Here is a 17,424-nt window from a genome sequence, read left to right as displayed (position 1 = left end):
AATGTAGTTTTCAACGTTAAGGCCTATATCATAAAAGTAAGGTGAATTGTATGACACGAGATGATCTATTACGTGGGAATATGCATGAGAGTGGAGTCCCGCGGGGAATGTCATGAAACATCGCTTTTTGGTAAAATTGTATAGACTTAGTGATAAATGAAATGCTATTTCGTTTTTCTAAAAATCAGAAACATGGGCCGACTGTTTTAATGTATTACATCAAATTTCATCAAATTTCAAATTACATCAAATTTCACATCATTAAAGTAGTGTATGGTATTCCTCAATGTTTTTAACTTCATGCTGAGCACGCTCTAATCTTACATCAACATGCGACAACTAGTGACATTTTGAGTGCTAGTCTATATGTAGGGAAGTCAGTCAGTAGCATATTATTTGCAGTGAAAGAGCGCCACGTGCATTAGTACATGTATTTTAAAAGTGATAGCCTACATTTAGGCTACTATATGCAGTACTAATGTCAGCCAGCCTACTACGTCGATGTTTCAGGCTCTCTTCGACCTATCACACTTCAGCATTCCTACAGCTTACCCTGACAAGGCAGCCCCAGTCAGCCAAAGGTCAAGCATATATGAATGAGAGGGGGAAACTATACCTTTCGGTTTGCGCAGAGCAGTAACAGTCATATCCACTGAGAGACAACAGCTGTATGCGCTAGAGCCATTCGAGAACTTCACTGAGTGGTTACACACTTTATTGTTGTGTGACTTGGGGGGAAATAACAGTGAAGTACCATAGAGTGGGGCACTTCGAATTTACACGAGCCAGGTATACTTTAAGGGGTCCTTGGATCGAAGTGTAGCCTCACTTCTAAAATATGGTAGGCCTAATGAATTGAGCTGCGAGATGGTGGTTTGTAGTTTGTACTGATGCATTTCTTTTGCTGGTATTGTCGTGCTGGCTACAGAAGGAGCTGCAACATGACTTGAACACTTTGCATTGACACGTCTGTCTGCAACCAACTCTAGTTGTGCTTCCTATTTATAGAGAATTCTGGTAATGTTGCTCTGAGACTTGTAGTCTTTGCGCGCTTGAAATGTGTCCTAAATCAGAGAAAGCAATAGTGTCTTTAGAAACCTGTGAGATGGTGAAATTAAAATTAATAACAACAATTTCCAGAGTTGAGTTTTTTTCTATTCATTTGGCTAGCACTGCGTTTAACAGATGGACCCAGAGATCAGGGGACATCCATAGGCACCCCATTCATCAAGTTGCACATAGCAGGTCTCTATCTTAGTCTCCAGTTACACGCGCAAGTCGTAGCTAAATACTGGGGCCAAGGCTTTGGTGAGTGTAGTGTTGCAATAGTCTCTTCGTGTTAAAAACATCTTTAAAATCATAGTCATATGTCTTAATATTAATATATCAGTTTGTACAGGCTGTATACACTGTGTTTATAAGTCTCAGCTCTCTGAGTGAAATTGATTTGGCATCACCTGCCAAATTATAAATAAAATGTATGATTGTTGACCTAATTTATGGTTGATGAGACTGAGTTATATTCATTTCAGACCAGGTTGATGAATCCTTGAGCACATATCCAAATGGCATCTAAGGAATCACGTAAGGAGGACACATTCTGTATCTTTTTAATGCAAAAACCAAAGGGATGCTATTGTGTATAATGTTACGTGCGGTGTTTTGCGAGGGGCGCCAAACATAACAATGGCATTAATGTACAGCTACCTGCTATGCGCCGGCAGGTCGAGCCAGTGTGCATCCGAATGCCAGTGTAAACCCATGTTTTACATTTTTGATATAAATCTTGAAGGGTGATTGTGCAAGAATGCAAACGTTTTCGATAATGGAAACCAACATACTCCCCACAAGCGCTTGGTTTACTGGCTGCATGCAAGAGTAATAAATATTCATAGACAAGCAATCGCTCTACTGGGGTACTAAAGCAGCCGCTGGCACCTGCGCTGCGCATTGATTGAAATTCCTCTTCTCTGCTCGCTTCATAACGTCTGGCAAAACTTTTGAGTGCGTGCAGTTCTTAAAAAAAGTTAAAACCTTCCCGACTGTCCATCCATAGTGTTTTTACACTGATAAAAATAAGAGTGGCAAAAGCGCCGTATGGAGACATGAACGTTCCATCTGTCACCGAAACATCTTTATGGGCAAAAAGCTTGAAACAAAGTGATTTCTGTTTTTTTGTATCTCTGATATTCTTAGTTTAGTAGAAAATGTAACAAAATAAACACATTTTAAATAAATGTGCCAATTTGTGTATATTGGTATAATCTGTAGACATAGTATTTTCAGTGTAATAGCCTTTTATGGTTAAAATGAACTATTTAGATTTAATGCGCGTAAAGTGCGTCCGTCAACTAGAAGCTAGTCATTTAATGGAAAATTCTGTGGACAGTTTTGTTTCCGATCAGCAATATTTACTGGTAAAACAAATCTCTTACAACCGTACTCTCTAGAGAAGCCTTGCGACACTTTGTGGAGGTGCTGTGGTGAAGATTCCACCAATCATTGTTGGCACTATATTTAAATGGGGTTGGTTGTTTTGCATTAAAACAGGTAAATACTATTGGGTGGCTGTGACCCACCTGCGGGTTACAATCACGACTGTTATGAGTAGCAAATATTGTCTCTATGATTTGCGTCATTCTGAAAATAAGAATGATGTAATGATAATGATGGGCATTTTCAACCAAAATGAGACACCATAAAAGAGATACATTCCATTGTATGGATCAATACATAACGTACATAACACTCGCTGCTGCTGGTCTAACGGTGCATGAATGAAAATGTACCCGAACCTTTGGATAGATACACTGTTAAATAGAGTCGAACAATTCATTTTATTACCATCATTCACATATCTCGAAGCCTAATAACCCATGAAAGGGAAATATGAATATATTTCAAGAAATCACCATCACCTCAGATATCACGAATTTCGGCCATGTTCACTGCTAACGTCTGATATGCCAGCATGTTTTCAAGTCAATTCTCCCTCGCTCTCTCATGCGGAAGTATAGACCCCCTTACACACACACACACACACACACGCACACACACTTTGGAGAAGGGGGAGATGGTGTAGCAATTATTGAAAGTCAATATAACGGGTTTGCTTTAATTTCAGTATTAACATACATTTATTGAGATTAAGATGCCCCCAGGCTGGCTTAATCCTATGCTGCGAAAACATATCACCAGTAAGAGTGGGCCTATACTTGATTGATCATAACTGTAATCGATAAGCGTAAGAAAGTTGCTTGCCGGGTTTAAAATGGTGCATACCCGCGTGTTTTACGCAGTCTCTTTTTCTCTCTCTCTCTCTCTCACACTCACTCACTCACTCACTCAAATACACACACACACACACACACACACACACAGCGCGCGCGCACACACACAGACACGCACGCACACACATGCACTCACTCACACTCGTACATACTCTCCCTCGTCTCTCTCTCACACACACACACACACACACACACACAGACACACACACACACACACACACACACACACACACACACACACACACACTCACACACAAACTTACTTTTCTCGTGTATAACATGTCTACTCTGTTGGATTGCTTTCTATTTCCTTCGTCTAAGCAGAAGGCCAATACACGCCGCGCTTTCTCTTTTGGTTTCTCCTGTGTGTACTGGCAGTGTTAACCAAGCTCATGATCGCTGGCCGTTGTTGATGTGATCTCTGCCTAATGGCGCGGTCAAGCAAGCTGCAACGTGGAACAAAGCCTGACAGTGACTCTAACCGTGGTAAAGTTAGAAGGCTGCCCCTCCTCTATAACCTCTGAGACCTAACAATAAGAAATGCCGTTTGTTTGTAAGACCCCACTACATGGCATAAACAATTTGGTTTACACTGCAGAATAAAACCGTCAGTATTAATCGTTTTAATGCACACATTACTCCAGGGACGAGGAGCGTGTTGGTAATTCTGGATAATAAGAAGGGCAGAATGAGGAAATTAAATTACGGACAAATAATTCGTTTTACAGAATTAGAAGGTGAAAATTAAATAGGCGAGCATGATGTGATTTATTGGGTTGAAAGGAATGATTAAATTGAGAATGTTGTGGCTTAATGCTGTTGACTATTTACAAACGTCTATGATCAAAATGGGTGATATCCCAATGACAGGAGACATTTCGTTAGCCTATATTTGGGGCTAAATCACACAATAGCCCGCTTATTGTTCAAAGAGTTGTCTATGAACATCCTTATAATTGGTGAGGTAACTGAGGGCATAAATGTCCATGTGCGTACAATATAAATAAACAAAGCTTGAAAAAACACTTTGAGAAATAAATATGAAAGGCATTCTTGTTGTGCTTTTAATACTTTAATATTGTACGAAATGTAACCAAACATTATTTTGTAAACTAAATTTTACAATGCCTACGAACGCATTTCTCCATAAATATCGATCAATTCTAACATGTGTTACCGGCCCTTTACATGCGGATAAATATGGAAAATTGAGTTATATACAGGTAATAATTTCTTGCAATTGCCATGGCAATAGACAGATAGTTTTATATTTTCTCACTTACATAAACAGATTGACACGGAGTTTCAGGCTTTCACTACACGATTTATCGACATGACATTAAATAACAACAATGGCACTGTGCTACTCAGACTGACTTCAGACGAAATGTTGCACTGTATACAAAAGCACATTAATACTAATAGTCGGTTAGGTCGACGTGTAGACTGTAGTAATACTGAGTAATTCACATTTGGTACACATTAACTATAACATTCTTTTCAATCAAGACTATTCATCGCAATATTCTTTAAAACCATTTCATTTTCCATATATCTAGGGACCACATTTTCACAAATTCCCTTAAACTGTAATATACCTATTTACAAAATAAAATACATTTTGAACTAGGGTGAATCTTTATGTACAAACCAGGCCACGACCCGCAGATAGCATGCAATCGGAGATCACTTGTGTGCAGTATTTCCCAAATAATAATAAAAAAACATTGGAAAAAATAACTTGTTTCTCAGCCTTGTATCTCGTCCATGCATCGCTCTCTCTCTCTTTTTGCTAGACAGCCTTAAAAAATGGACTTCCTTGTCTTTTCTTTCTGTCTTTTTGTTCTGTCGGTCCACGCGAATAGGCTTTTCAGTCTTTGATTCCAAGCAGTCCTAATTCTGCAGTCTTTTGAAAATATTTTTACACGTACCATTCATTAAAATTTGACGACAGCGTGCTGTGACTGGTCGTGTGATGTACTGTCGAAGATGCTGGCGATATGGAACTGCTGCTCTGGTTCTCTGTGGATGGGGATACAATGGTGGGAGGCGTAGAAGACTCATACCCTGAACTGGCCGCTGGAGATGGTTGTGAACCTTGAGTGGAGGATTCGTGAACCTGCAACACAGATGAAACATAGGCCTGTTAAACATTTAACATGGATCCTTTGTTCTGAAAAGAGAACGCTACATTGTAAACAAATATATTGCTTATTCTAAAAGTAATATGACAGCTACTGTTATTGTTGAAATCAGACAAACCCAAACATTACTGGGACATTAATACGTCTACTAAAGACAAAAGTTTATTGGCGATGATGGCCAACAACTAGTATACTATACTGTAGTCTAATTGATAGTAAATACAATCCACAATTAATTTAGGCCTATTTGGAAATTTAATTTGCATACTGCACAAAACTCATCAATGCCACTGCATTAAGCTACACACAGTCATAACATAAAGGGGCAGAAAAAATACAAATATATGAACAAATTACAGATAAATATATTACCTTCATGTGTTTTCGGAGGGAGCTGGGGTGTGTGTACGATTTGTCACACATTTTGCAGAGATAGGGCTTGTCAGACGTATGGACGTGCATGTGTTTCTTGCGGTCGCTGCTATTTGCAAAACGCCTGTCGCAGCCTTCGAACTCACACTTAAATGGTTTCTCACCTAGCAGAAAAAAGGGGAAAGGTGATCGATATGGTGCATTGCACAATATAGTAAATAGACACACCATTAAAGTTTCTTACTTAAAACAAAAACTGAAAACGCTTCATCTTGAATTCATAATACTTCGATCATGCCCAACTGATGTCAGCCTTTAGGAATTCTAGTCTGTTTTACATACTCTGTAAGGTCTGCAATTTCACAGTTCAAATTTAGATTTGCAATTTACTGATAAATTGTTTTAGCCCCTCTTCGGCAAAGCAAAGTCTACGTTCATGAAATACCATTGATATTTGCAAAGTTTGACATTGTTTACATTGGCTTATTGAAAGTTGTTTAATCTTAGCGCCATTTTAATGCTGTACAATGCAATAGTAATATTTCACATAAAACTTTGACGCACTCAGGCGTCAAAAGAAAGGACAACAAATGGGTAGTTGTTATTCTTACCAGTGTGTGTCCTTTTGTGAATTTTAAGATTTTCCGATCGTGCAAACACCTTGCCACAGCCGGGGAATGGACATGGGAAGGGCTTTTCTCCAGTATGCACTCGGATGTGATTTACAAGTTTGTATTTCGCCTTGAAAGGTTTCCCTTCTCGGGCGCACTCTTCCCAAAAACAAATATGATTCGACTGCTCTGGCCCTCCGACATGCTCCACCGTGAGATGGGTCACAAGCTCGTGCATCGTGCTGAAAGTTTTGTTACATGACTTTTTCGGATTCGTCAGCTGCTCCGGCTCGACCCACTTGCAGATAAGTTCTTGTTTGATGGGTTGCCTCATATAACGGAAGAAGGCCCCAGCGCCGTGATGGGCAGCCATGTTCATGTTCATCGGGCCATACCCATGCAGTTGGGTCGAGGCATAGTGCTCAGACCTCGGGCTTGTTACATGGCCATATTGGTCGGCTCTCCCATACATGTCCCCTGAAAAGCCTAGGCGCATTTGACTGTTCACTACGTTTGAAGATGCGTGGGAAGCCGCTTGCTCGTGAAGTCCCGAGAAGAGCAGGTGTCCGGCAGCATCAGAATGTCCGTGTGGCCCAGCAAAACTTCCCGCGGCGGAAGCGAAGAGACTGTGCTGCGCACTAGTGGCATCTCCGAAGCCCCGATTCCGAAACAGAAAGTCCCGGGTGGAGTTGAAAGCGGCGGTGGAGTAGGAGCTGACATGAGTGGGATGGTGATGGTGTCCAAGAGCAGCTGCTGCGTAGCCGGGCGCCTGTGAAGAAAACGCCGTTTGCCCCGAGCCGATATCATGCGAGCTGTGGTTGATTTTGAAAGCACCCATTCCATCGGCGAAGGGATTGATCCCCAAAGCGACCTCTCTGTCCGTTACTTCGCCTGTTGAGTGATGCCTGGAGGAGCCGAAAGTAGTCACCCCAATGGTAGGATACTGCGGTCCTGCGTCCAAGAGCATCTTCAGTCTGAAACAGAGGCGACTGAGAGCAAGAATCAAAAATCACGCACAAGTACCCACGCCACTACTACCTCGACTCTGCGTATTTGTCTGACTTCAGTGAGCTAAGCAAACTCCGTTTCCCTATTTCTATTTACTTTTAGTGGAGAGGAATATTCCCCACTCCCTCTCATCCGATGCACACGCAAATCATGCACAATATTGTCTTTTGCGGTTTATCTTCCTGTGGCGCAACTTTCACCTCCTCAGTCAGGCGGTGAGCTCCAGACTGATAGTCGCAATCATTCCTGCAGATAAATGAATTGAAAAGACAACACAGTCCACCCCTGATGAATGGGAGAGGAGGGGGGCGTCACGTGACTCTGACCCCGGTCGATCATTGGAGAAGGCGTTCTCCCCCCACCGACGTTCACTCACCAAATAACAGACCGTGTTCCTACTCCAATACCCCTACCCCAGTCCTATTGGTTCTTATACATCATCAATCCCAGGTATTGTGGTGAGGTTGCTGATTGTGTTTTTTTTTTTTTGTGTACAGTTTGAATTTCTTGTCTAACAACAGAATTGATAAACGCGAAACGTGTGAAGCGGCAAAATCGTGATTCTTAAAGAAATAAACATCAATATTTGTACAGACATAAACAAATACCAGAATATTATTGATGTTTCTTGCAATAAGTATACTTATTGATGTACACTGTGAAAATACTTGTCACACTTGAATCACTTTCTGTGGGTAGAATTATCTGCAGCTATGTATCAGCTGCAGATAATTCTACCCACAGAAAGTGATTCAAGTGTGACAAGTATTTTCACAGTGTACATCAATAAGTATACTTATTGCAAGAAGCAATGCTTTCTCTGAATGTCATTTTATTAGGCTATTTGATAGCCGATTTCCTTATATATCAACTATATGATGTCACTTAAGACGAGAGATGTGGATCCGCCTCTATGTTCTTCTTTGAAAATGATCAGTTCTTAAGAAAAGATCCATTGGTAATCAAAAAGTCAAGTTCTTCTTGGCCTTGCAATGAGCCTTGCCAAGGGCCATTGGTCAGGATCATCCATCCTGACCAGGACTATCCATCGCCACCAGTGTGTAGTTATAACAGTTTGAATGGTAGATTATCCCTATAGGTAAACCGTGCGTGACTAATATTGAAGAACCACAATAACCTACTACAATGTCGCAACTTCTGTCAGCATATTCTACGCATCCTCATATATTGTGACACGTTACATACACAACTGTCCTCAACATTTATCTTTTCAGTGTGGCAGTTGTGTCCAGGGCACGGAACTAATGCAGTCGTTACCTACTAGTGAATTTATATTTTTTACATTTTCTCTGCTGCGTCATCGAGCCTCATCTAGTGGATGAAAGATCTCGCTCATGGTCGTGTGTCCTCTTGCACACACATATACACATACATTCATACATACATATGCAACAAAAACATGACAATGACTCAATTGTACTAGTAACCTGTAGAAAATGCAATGTCAACTGGTGACTGAGTGTAACACATAACATACATCAAATTCGTATCATATAAAAAGTTGTGGGTTGTCGAAGTTATCAAGTGGGATTTGCGGCGCTCTCTGCAGGAAACTCCGGCGGCTGGAGTTCAAAGCCGCACGCACAGCCGTGCCATATGAGCCATTAAAACATCATCCAGTCTGCTGGCTTCTGCTACATTTCTAAACTCTTTGCTGAGAGAGCGAAAGCCATAGATTGGAGTCCTTTGTGTAACATTCTACTTAGTTTCAGGTTTTACGAAGTTATATGTGAAAAAATCTGGAAGACGCTAACAGGTGGAAACGGTACGTACACGTGTACAGATCCTTAAACTCAGAATTAGAAAAAAATGAGTTAAAGAAGAACGTATGGTAGTGGAGGTAACTTTGTTGAATTGCAATTGATGGATTAGATATGTAGATTACATGTTATATATATATCAGGCCTTCAATATGCATCTACATTAACTTTTGTTCTTATGTTGTAAAAGCATGTTGCGCCATTCGCACACATGCCCTACAGTTGACTACAGGACAATTAACTCGTATATGATCAATTGGTCAAGAAATGGACTACTTGCGTTTGGTGACTAATTGTACTGTTTAGTCGAAAGTGTTGAGCTCATGGAAGACGCAATGTTGTCATGAACGCAATGCACATTTTGTAAGCGTATCTTCCTCCGTTTCTTGTTCTTGTACTCTTTCATAGCGTCTATCCTTAGCCCGCAAAACAAAAACATCTCTTCCAAGTGTTCATGTGTCTGGCCTCGTGTAAGGACATGCCTAAGGAATGACGCTATGAGCGGGGACAGTCTCTGTTCAGTAATAATCTCCCTCAGTATCTGTCATAGTTCATATAATGTTTACTTATATCTGACGTCTTTGACGTGGTGTTGTCATCAGAGCCCTTTGACAGATCAATTTTGCTGAGGATATCAACACATTCTGTTTTACAGACATAAATACAAGTGAATGCAACATGCACATTTAAAAATAAGCCTACTAATTGTGGCTACACCACGACATGTATTTTCACTGTCAAAAGTAGACGTAATAGTTTTGGGACTGAATGTATTTCACTTGTCGATGACTTCGGAGCGAAACACAGTCCTTTATGTAGATATGTCAAAGGTCGTGCTTTGAAATATAACCCATTACTGCATTTGTGTTGTTTCATTCACGCTGTCATATTGATGAGAATTTGAGAAGTTTCCAAATAAAACCTTTTCATCGCTTTGACTATGCATCGCCTCGGAACTATGGCACCTGCATAAGATACGGTTTACTTGTTTCTTTATAGGCCTGGGCTGAAACCTAGCCTAGTCTACTATGCTGATTAGCCAGCCAACGCACTTTTTAATTTTTACAAGGAACATTTTAAACTCCTATTATAATTTTCACTCGGACCGTTTTTGCATCACTGTCATCGCTGGATTTAATATGTCCAAATGCTGTCTATATGGAGAACAGCAGACTGCAGAACTCAAAAGAGATCCTCGTACTTCGGTACTATGGTAGTGGCTAAAAGGTTAGGAAATATTGGCGTGACATTCTGTCAAAAGAAATTAAGATCTTACTGCCTCAGAACTACCCATCGCTCCTGGAGTGATGTAAATGAATCACTGATTGACTAGCCACTTGTACAGGCTAATATGGCCAAGAAGATTTTACATGTGATATTTGACATGAATCCGATGGTAACTGTTTAACCTCTTTTTGGGTCAGCTCACATAACAATTCATATTTGACTCCGGCTGATTTGATTAAGATAAACGTCCCAAGCATTCATGATCAAGGTAAGAATACTCTATGGTTATCATTTTGGAGTACGGCCCTCTATTTCATCCGTGGTTTTGTTGAATGTGAAATGGAGAAGGATTATATTGCAATGTGACATTGCTTGGATCTTATGGCACCAGGTCGCATTTCTTCAATAAAAAGCCTGTAAAACTCAGTCAAGAAAGTTTCTACACAAATATTTACAGTTTTTTTCCGGATTTTTTTTTTAATCAATCGAAGTTCATCTAAACATCAACGGAATCAGATAGACATAGGCTACTGTTTTAAGTAGGGATTTCTATAATTTCATTAATTTCTGCAAAGGTGACGAATTATGTAGATCTATCAATACAAAACAAACTGAAGTTGTGTACTCATCGTATTGCTCAATTGACATTGATAATCAATTGATAAGTGTGAGGTTAATACTCTGTAAATTCTCTATGGAAACATATCTCGAATTTGGACAGAACGGTTCTATTTGTATGCTTCAGATGGCCTTCAAATAGTTTTCAGCTTAATCTCGCAGGAACAAACATTGTGATGTTTTTAGCAGGCCCTATGTAAGAACTCATGCTGAAGAATCTATCTGAGCAGCGGAGAGAATTTGGATTTTTCATTGTGCCAGAAGTTCATATTTCCAAGGTTTATGCAATGTGTGAAATGTCTTGTAGAATTATATGACCGATTACAACATCTGTGAGTTACTAAATCGCGATGGAAACTAGTGAAAAGTTTATTTATTCATCGGCTTTTTTCACCAGACAATCTTCTTTTTGTTTTGTTTTACAAAGTTGCGCATTCTATAGTCACTTTAGGGTTTTGTCTGGTTTGTCTCAAACTGTTGCCCGTGCGTGCGCGGGCTTCGTTATTAAGCGCCTCCTCCTGCTTTGCTGATCCACGGTCACTTGCGAGCTGGGGCTGACCGAAGTCGAGGGCAAAATTACCCCCAAACTAGAATACCATGTTCCTTGCATTACAGCAATACTCGGTGACTATCCCTTCACAAATCCAGAGGAATAGATTCCATGACGAGTTGGAAGAAACACCGTTTGGAGGACAGAATAAAGAAGCGCGGACTGTCATGTAAAATATATAGTTTTTACCCTTCCGTTTTTATGTAGCCTATGCGAATGCACCCACTATTCTTTCCAGTTGCGTGAACTTACAGAATGGCACCGTCCAGTGCTATGCGTAAAACCGACGAAGTGGGTGAAGATGAATTACTTTTGATCAGTATTCTATACAAATGTTTTGTAGATGAAACGCAATGCAAATGTAGTTTAACAATTCAGTTATGGAACTTGTAACCTGGTTCGTGACATCTTAGCAATGAAGACTTTGCATTCACTGGTTAGCCTACTTTGTAATTTTTTGCTTATCCGTCGTAATAATTGTACAACAGCTTTTTGAATGGATTTAACTTTGGCGATTAAAGTGGAAAGTACAGTAGCCTAACCTTTGCATAACAACAATATTTTTTTTTCAAGTGTCGCCTAAGGCACGGCGCAGGCGCTCTAACTGCTTGCTGTCACTAAAGCATTTTTCTTCACATTGGAAACTGTCACAAGTGACGTCAATCACCGAGAGCTGACCAATTAGAGCGCAGGGTGATTGTTTAGCTCCACGGGCTGCACAGCCTACCATGAATCTCTATTCAGTATATCAAAGCGTCCTGCTGCTGCCTCTCAACCGAATGGGATTCAATGTAGGCACTGAGATAGACTAAACTTTAGAGTTTTATTTTTTTTGTATTTTTTTCCTTGCGATTAAAATATATTTGTCATCATCATTATTATTTTGCCTGCTGTCAAAGTTATTCTAAAATTAGGAGTAATGAGCGTGGATGCTTTGGGAAGCCCTGTGATGGACCCTACGTTTTCCAAACGGAACACAGCGCTGAGATTAGTTGACTTGGCAGGGGCTCACCACCATCACCATCATCACCACCATACCCCTCAGAGCGTGACAGGCTTCCCGGGGTTCAGCAGCCATCCACACTCAATGGCTCACGCGCACCCTGGGGAGATTACTGCGGAACCCCGCCTGGGGCCGAGTCCATTCGGGCCAGAACACATGGGGCACTCCGCGGCCCTCAAAATCAGCCCAGCCCATCATTATCCCCACCACCATCACCACAATCATCATATTGCAGGCCACAGTGAAGTGGTCTCCAGTCAAACGGGAGCTTTTGGCCCGGTGCAGGCGGCGACGGTCCCATACTCTATGTCTCATACGGCCCAGGCATTATCCGCAGGTAGGGATTTCCTCATACGACGAGATCTGACAGCTCAAGCCATGCCAGTGCTGACCGACCAGCCTACTGGTACAGCCTCTCACCACGGAATGTTTGTCTCAACAACAGGTAGCTATCCGGGACACTATGGTCATCACCCCGATGCTGCGAACCATACCCTCTTCCCCGGACTTCATCACGAACAGCCTTCTAACGGAGCTCCAGGTGGCCAAGCACTGAGCGGACAAATACGGTTAGGAATACCTGGAGAAATGTATGTTAGATCTGATCACTTGAGTCAAGTGGCAAGCTCCAGGACAGACCCATTTGCTGCATCGCCTCTGCACAGCTACGGCGGTCTCAATCTGAACATGAATCTCAGCGCTCACCACCACGGACCAGGAGCCTTTTTTCGGTACATGAGGCAACCGATTAAGCAAGAACTGATCTGCAAATGGTTGGAACCGGAACACTCAGTGAAAAAACTATGCTCCAAAACGTACAGCACCATGCATGAACTGGTGACACATGTGACAGTGGAACACGTCGGGGGACCAGAGCAAGCAAATCATATATGTTTTTGGGAAGAGTGTCCTCGAGAAGGAAAGCCTTTTAAAGCCAAGTACAAACTTGTAAATCATATCAGAGTACACACCGGAGAAAAACCATTCCCGTGTCCATTCCCCGGCTGTGGAAAAGTATTCGCAAGATCGGAAAATCTTAAAATTCACAAAAGAACTCACACAGGTCAGTGACTTAACTTCTATTACGCCGCAGACGTACACATGTAGCCTAGTTCTATTTTTTCGAATGTCACTGTCTTTCAAAGTTCCCTCAATGTACCTACGAATATGCAGGCCTAGACTTTTCATTTTGAACTTAATAAATGAAACTAAGATGGCTACAGTGAAACTTCAAATAGCCTCTAAACGATTCTAGATCTATGTGGTTGGACAGCGTAATGATTTTAAATATACACAGGAGAGGTGTTACAAATACAGAGGTGATTAAATATGCCATTAGTTTTGTGCTTGAAATATAGTCCTGTGGTAAATGGTAATCGTTACACAATCACAGAAGAATGTAAGACTGGGCCACTTTTTACATCTGTATTTCTCTGCCCACAATTGGGCTTCTCGTGCTTAAAGTAAGAAATATAACTCCGCAAATATATTCACCTTACCTTGCTCTAGTTGTAGTGATTGTATTGTTCTTGTGCACAGACTAGGTTTAGGTTATGCAAAGCTGCGATTTAGCGGTTTTGGTGTCTCTGTTGAACAGCTTGAGTCACTTCAAATCAAAACATTAGACTATTTGACTCTTTGTGGCCTGTGATGGTTTCTGTAAAAGCTATGACAGTGGGTAAAATACAGTTATCTATCTGTACGTAAACACCCAAGTTCTGGTTCCGAAAGTGTGCTGCAGTATGCTTTTAGTCTGCGGTTTTGGTGTGGCTGACTAGTACTGTTGGTGGCTACTTGTTGCTATTCAGTTGTGTGTTCAGGACGTGTATAGAGCAGCTTATGGTGTTATGCATTTTCGGTATAAGTATATATTGGCAGTCCCTTGAGCCTCACTAATTAAATATATTGAGTGCATGCCACTTTATCATAGAAGTTAAGACCTGGTTATGTTTACGATAACAGATATTTGAGTTGGTTGTTATTTAAACAGTAAAAGTTAGCCTACTTAGTTGTCTGGTGAGCAATAAGATTATAGGATAATAACAGTAAAGGCCCGTCAAAAGTCACACAGAAGGCCCGTACAGTGCCGCACTCACTAAAACTGATGACACTTATCAAGATATCTGCGTTGTGGAGTTGTTGTGGCTCATCAATGATTGTGGCATAGCATGCAACAAGTCGATGACAAGACGAAACAATATTAGGCACCACCGCCAATGGGAGGTTGCAAGGCTATCTGAGCGCATTTTGTTGTCTGCGGTCCATTTACCTCACCAACTGATGCTGCCCTGTGATTTATGTATTACTTAAACATTATTTGGACTTTTTCAGCCTAGACTTTGACAATAAGCATTTGCACACTTTGAGTGGGCCTAGCTTACCCTTGTGAGAACATGCAAGTGTGCTAAAGCTTGTGTTCAAACCCTTCACATCATTTAGTACACCAATATTTACGTGTGCCATACTTTGCTGTTTTACAGCCTCTAAGAGAACTTGAGAGAACAAGTTCTGTGATGCCCTGGATTTTATCAGGTGATGGCTTGATAACACAGGACATTTTTGCTCCAATTATATCATGATGTGTTGGCTCCCCAGGGCAGAGGGGTTATTTTGCAGGCCAATTCAAATCTTTGGTTATGGCTGTGGTTTCCCAAGGGGCTCCTTCTCGTTTCTTGCTTGTTGTACAATACTATTCCTGATTGGCTCTAGCAAGCAAGCCAGCAGCTGAAGGTCAAATTGATATTCAGCACACAAGTGTAATTAGACAGCAGCTATTACATATTCTCACAAGGACATGGCTATCTTCACCGAAATCAGCATCATATGATTTGAATATAGGCTAATTTATTTGGCACATAATTTAACCTGTCTGTGATTACCACACGCCCTAGAGTAAATAGCCTTATAGCCCGCTATAGCACTAGCACCTATGACTTTGATCCTCCAAATGGTGCTTTTGGACTAGACTACATCACGATTACATATTCATTGCCAACATAATCAGTTTGTGCCATGTATATGGTAAAAGGTGCAATGTTCGTTTAAATTATACTGTTATTTGATTAAATAAATTGTATACACCGCGCAGTAGTATTGTCTCCAGGCTCTGTCTGATTTGGGTACAAAACGCATTTAGATTTTGTTAACTGTCTAACTAGGCCTATATGCAGTACTCGTCAACTGTAATGACATATTTTTCCATCGATCAAATCTATAAAAGTCTTTCATGCACTCAATTTTTGTCACTGATTGTATCATTGGTGCTGTATATAAATCGCATTTCGACTTCTTTCCTCTCATCTCAGGCGAGAAGCCCTTTAAATGTGAGTTTGACGGATGTGACAGACGCTTCGCCAACAGCAGTGACCGGAAGAAGCACTCCCACGTGCACACCAGCGATAAGCCCTACAACTGCAAAGTGAGAGGTTGTGACAAATCCTACACGCACCCCAGCTCTTTGCGAAAACACATGAAAGTGCACTGCAAGTCTCCACCTCCGAGTTCTGGTTACGAATCATCGACTCCATCTCTCGTTTCACCCTCATCAGACTTGGGCCGGGAGCCAGCTCCCTCCTCACTGTCCGAACCTCTCTCCGCGTCTCAGCCAGCGAATCTAAGCGAGTGGTACGTTTGTCACAGTTCAGGTGCCAGCGGCTCCCAGACCCCTCCCAGCGGCTCCTCCACACCTGACCCTTCAGAGAGGCCTCAATACAGGAACCCGCCATGCAGGGACACATTTTAACAATAGTACGAGTAAAATAATAATTCTGAATGGAAAATGCATTGGATTCGCAATTATTTTTTGGGGGAAGAGTCCATTTTCCAAGATATCATCCTAGGCCCTACTTGTCTAAATGCACTGGCATATCGACAAACAATGACACTGCCAATCCTCCAATTGAAATAGCCAGCTATCATGAGTGTTAATCTCTTATACAATGTAATGGTTACTCGTAAGCATGTGGCTGTATTATTTTGTAAATTCAGTTTAAACATCAATATCTTTTTAATTTATTTTTGAATCTGACTTGGACATTTTTGTAATATCGAGCCAAAGTGTTTCAACAAAATGTAAATTTGTATATTGCAACGTTTTAATGTGTACGTGTTAACGGTAATTTTGTATGGTTCAGTCTTTCAGCTATTTTGAAATTTTGCTACTATTGTTTGTATAAAATTAATATTTGAAATTGTTTAAATTTCATAACGAATTATTTCCTTCATTTGTGCTTTATCGAACTATTGACCTAAGCGTTGTTACTGTAATTGCTATGACAAACATAACATTCAAAATTATTGCAGTCATTGGTCAATGTTGGCATTTTGTGGTTTTGTAATACTTGTTAAGGTTTGTTAATAATACATTTTATGACAATTCGATCGACAAGATGGGACTCAACATGTGTATCAAACTGCCTTGTAATTTGTCAGTATTTTGAATAAATTGTGTACTTTAAATTGAAATTGAGACTGCTTCCCAAAGTTCGAATCAAACTTGATGAATTGTAGGCCTATAAGATTTTGATGTAGAGAGAGAGAGAGAGATGACAGGAAAATACTTTTCTAAAATTAAATAGTTTTAGTCACACTTCGAAGAGTTTATTCACACTTTGAATAGTTTTGTCACACTTCGACGTCCCCGGATTTGCCGTGTTTTTAAAGGCAATACGCAAATGTGCACCTTACGTGTATTTTCATGGCCGAAAAATCCTCACGTGCTTGCCCCAGAACGCACCCAGTCCTCCACAAATACAAGTTGACAATACTGATTGTGCTACGTCTTACTTCGCTTCTTTGTGACTATTTTTCTTTACACCCAA

General features: G+C 40.8%; 2 protein-coding genes across 3 annotated transcripts; one reads left to right on the top strand and one right to left on the bottom strand.

Annotated features, from left to right (window-relative positions):
* Nucleotides 1-5,211: 5,211 nt before the first annotated feature.
* Nucleotides 5,212-7,384, bottom strand: LOC143131599 (zinc finger protein ZIC 1). The gene is made up of 3 exons (XM_076291234.1): nucleotides 6,418-7,384; nucleotides 5,807-5,970; nucleotides 5,212-5,409 (listed from the first exon to the last, which is right to left on the bottom strand). Exons 1-3 carry the CDS (start codon nucleotides 7,382-7,384, stop codon nucleotides 5,212-5,214), a joined length of 1,329 nt encoding a protein of 442 aa, XP_076147349.1.
* A 5,136-nt stretch (nucleotides 7,385-12,520) lies between these two features.
* On the top strand, nucleotides 12,521-16,346 carry LOC143131597 (zinc finger protein ZIC 4-like). 2 transcript variants are annotated; one of them, XM_076291233.1, is made up of 3 exons: nucleotides 12,521-12,941; nucleotides 13,050-13,667; nucleotides 15,910-16,346. In XM_076291233.1, the coding sequence occupies exons 1-3, from the start codon at nucleotides 12,521-12,523 to the stop codon at nucleotides 16,344-16,346; spliced, it is 1,476 nt and encodes a 491-aa protein (XP_076147348.1). The 2 variants fall into 2 exon arrangements, with proteins under 2 accessions (XP_076147348.1, XP_076147347.1); XM_076291232.1 differs by having other exon boundaries at nucleotides 12,521-13,667.
* Nucleotides 16,347-17,424: the final 1,078 nt, after the last annotated feature.

This window comes from Alosa pseudoharengus, unplaced genomic scaffold (genome assembly GCF_046254945.1).
Source record: "Alosa pseudoharengus isolate Yale_2024_CS ecotype anadromous, Long Island Sound unplaced genomic scaffold, YU_APseudo_1.1 YU_APseudo_1.1_scf_18, whole genome shotgun sequence".
Classification (NCBI taxonomy): Eukaryota; Metazoa; Chordata; class Actinopteri; order Clupeiformes; family Clupeidae; genus Alosa; species Alosa pseudoharengus.
The sequence above is the reverse complement of the archived record's forward strand: the minus strand, read 5'-3'. Positions and strand labels throughout refer to the sequence as shown.

Excerpts from the sequence above, each read along its gene's own strand:
- LOC143131599 (XM_076291234.1), bottom strand. The coding sequence starts at position 7,384 with ATGCTCTTGGACGCAGGACCGCAGTATCCTACCATTGGGGTGACTACT. Across the intron at positions 5,971-6,417 it reads TCACAAAAGGACACACACTG|GTGAGAAACCATTTAAGTGT; the intron begins GTAAGAATAACA and ends TTTTTCTGCTAG. Across the intron at positions 5,410-5,806 it reads CCCTCCGAAAACACATGAAG|GTTCACGAATCCTCCACTCA; the intron begins GTAATATATTTA and ends TCTGTGTTGCAG.
- LOC143131597 (XM_076291232.1), top strand. The coding sequence starts at position 12,521 with ATGAGCGTGGATGCTTTGGGAAGCCCTGTGATGGACCCTACGTTTTCC. Across the intron at positions 13,668-15,909 it reads TCACAAAAGAACTCACACAG|GCGAGAAGCCCTTTAAATGT; the intron begins GTCAGTGACTTA and ends CTCTCATCTCAG.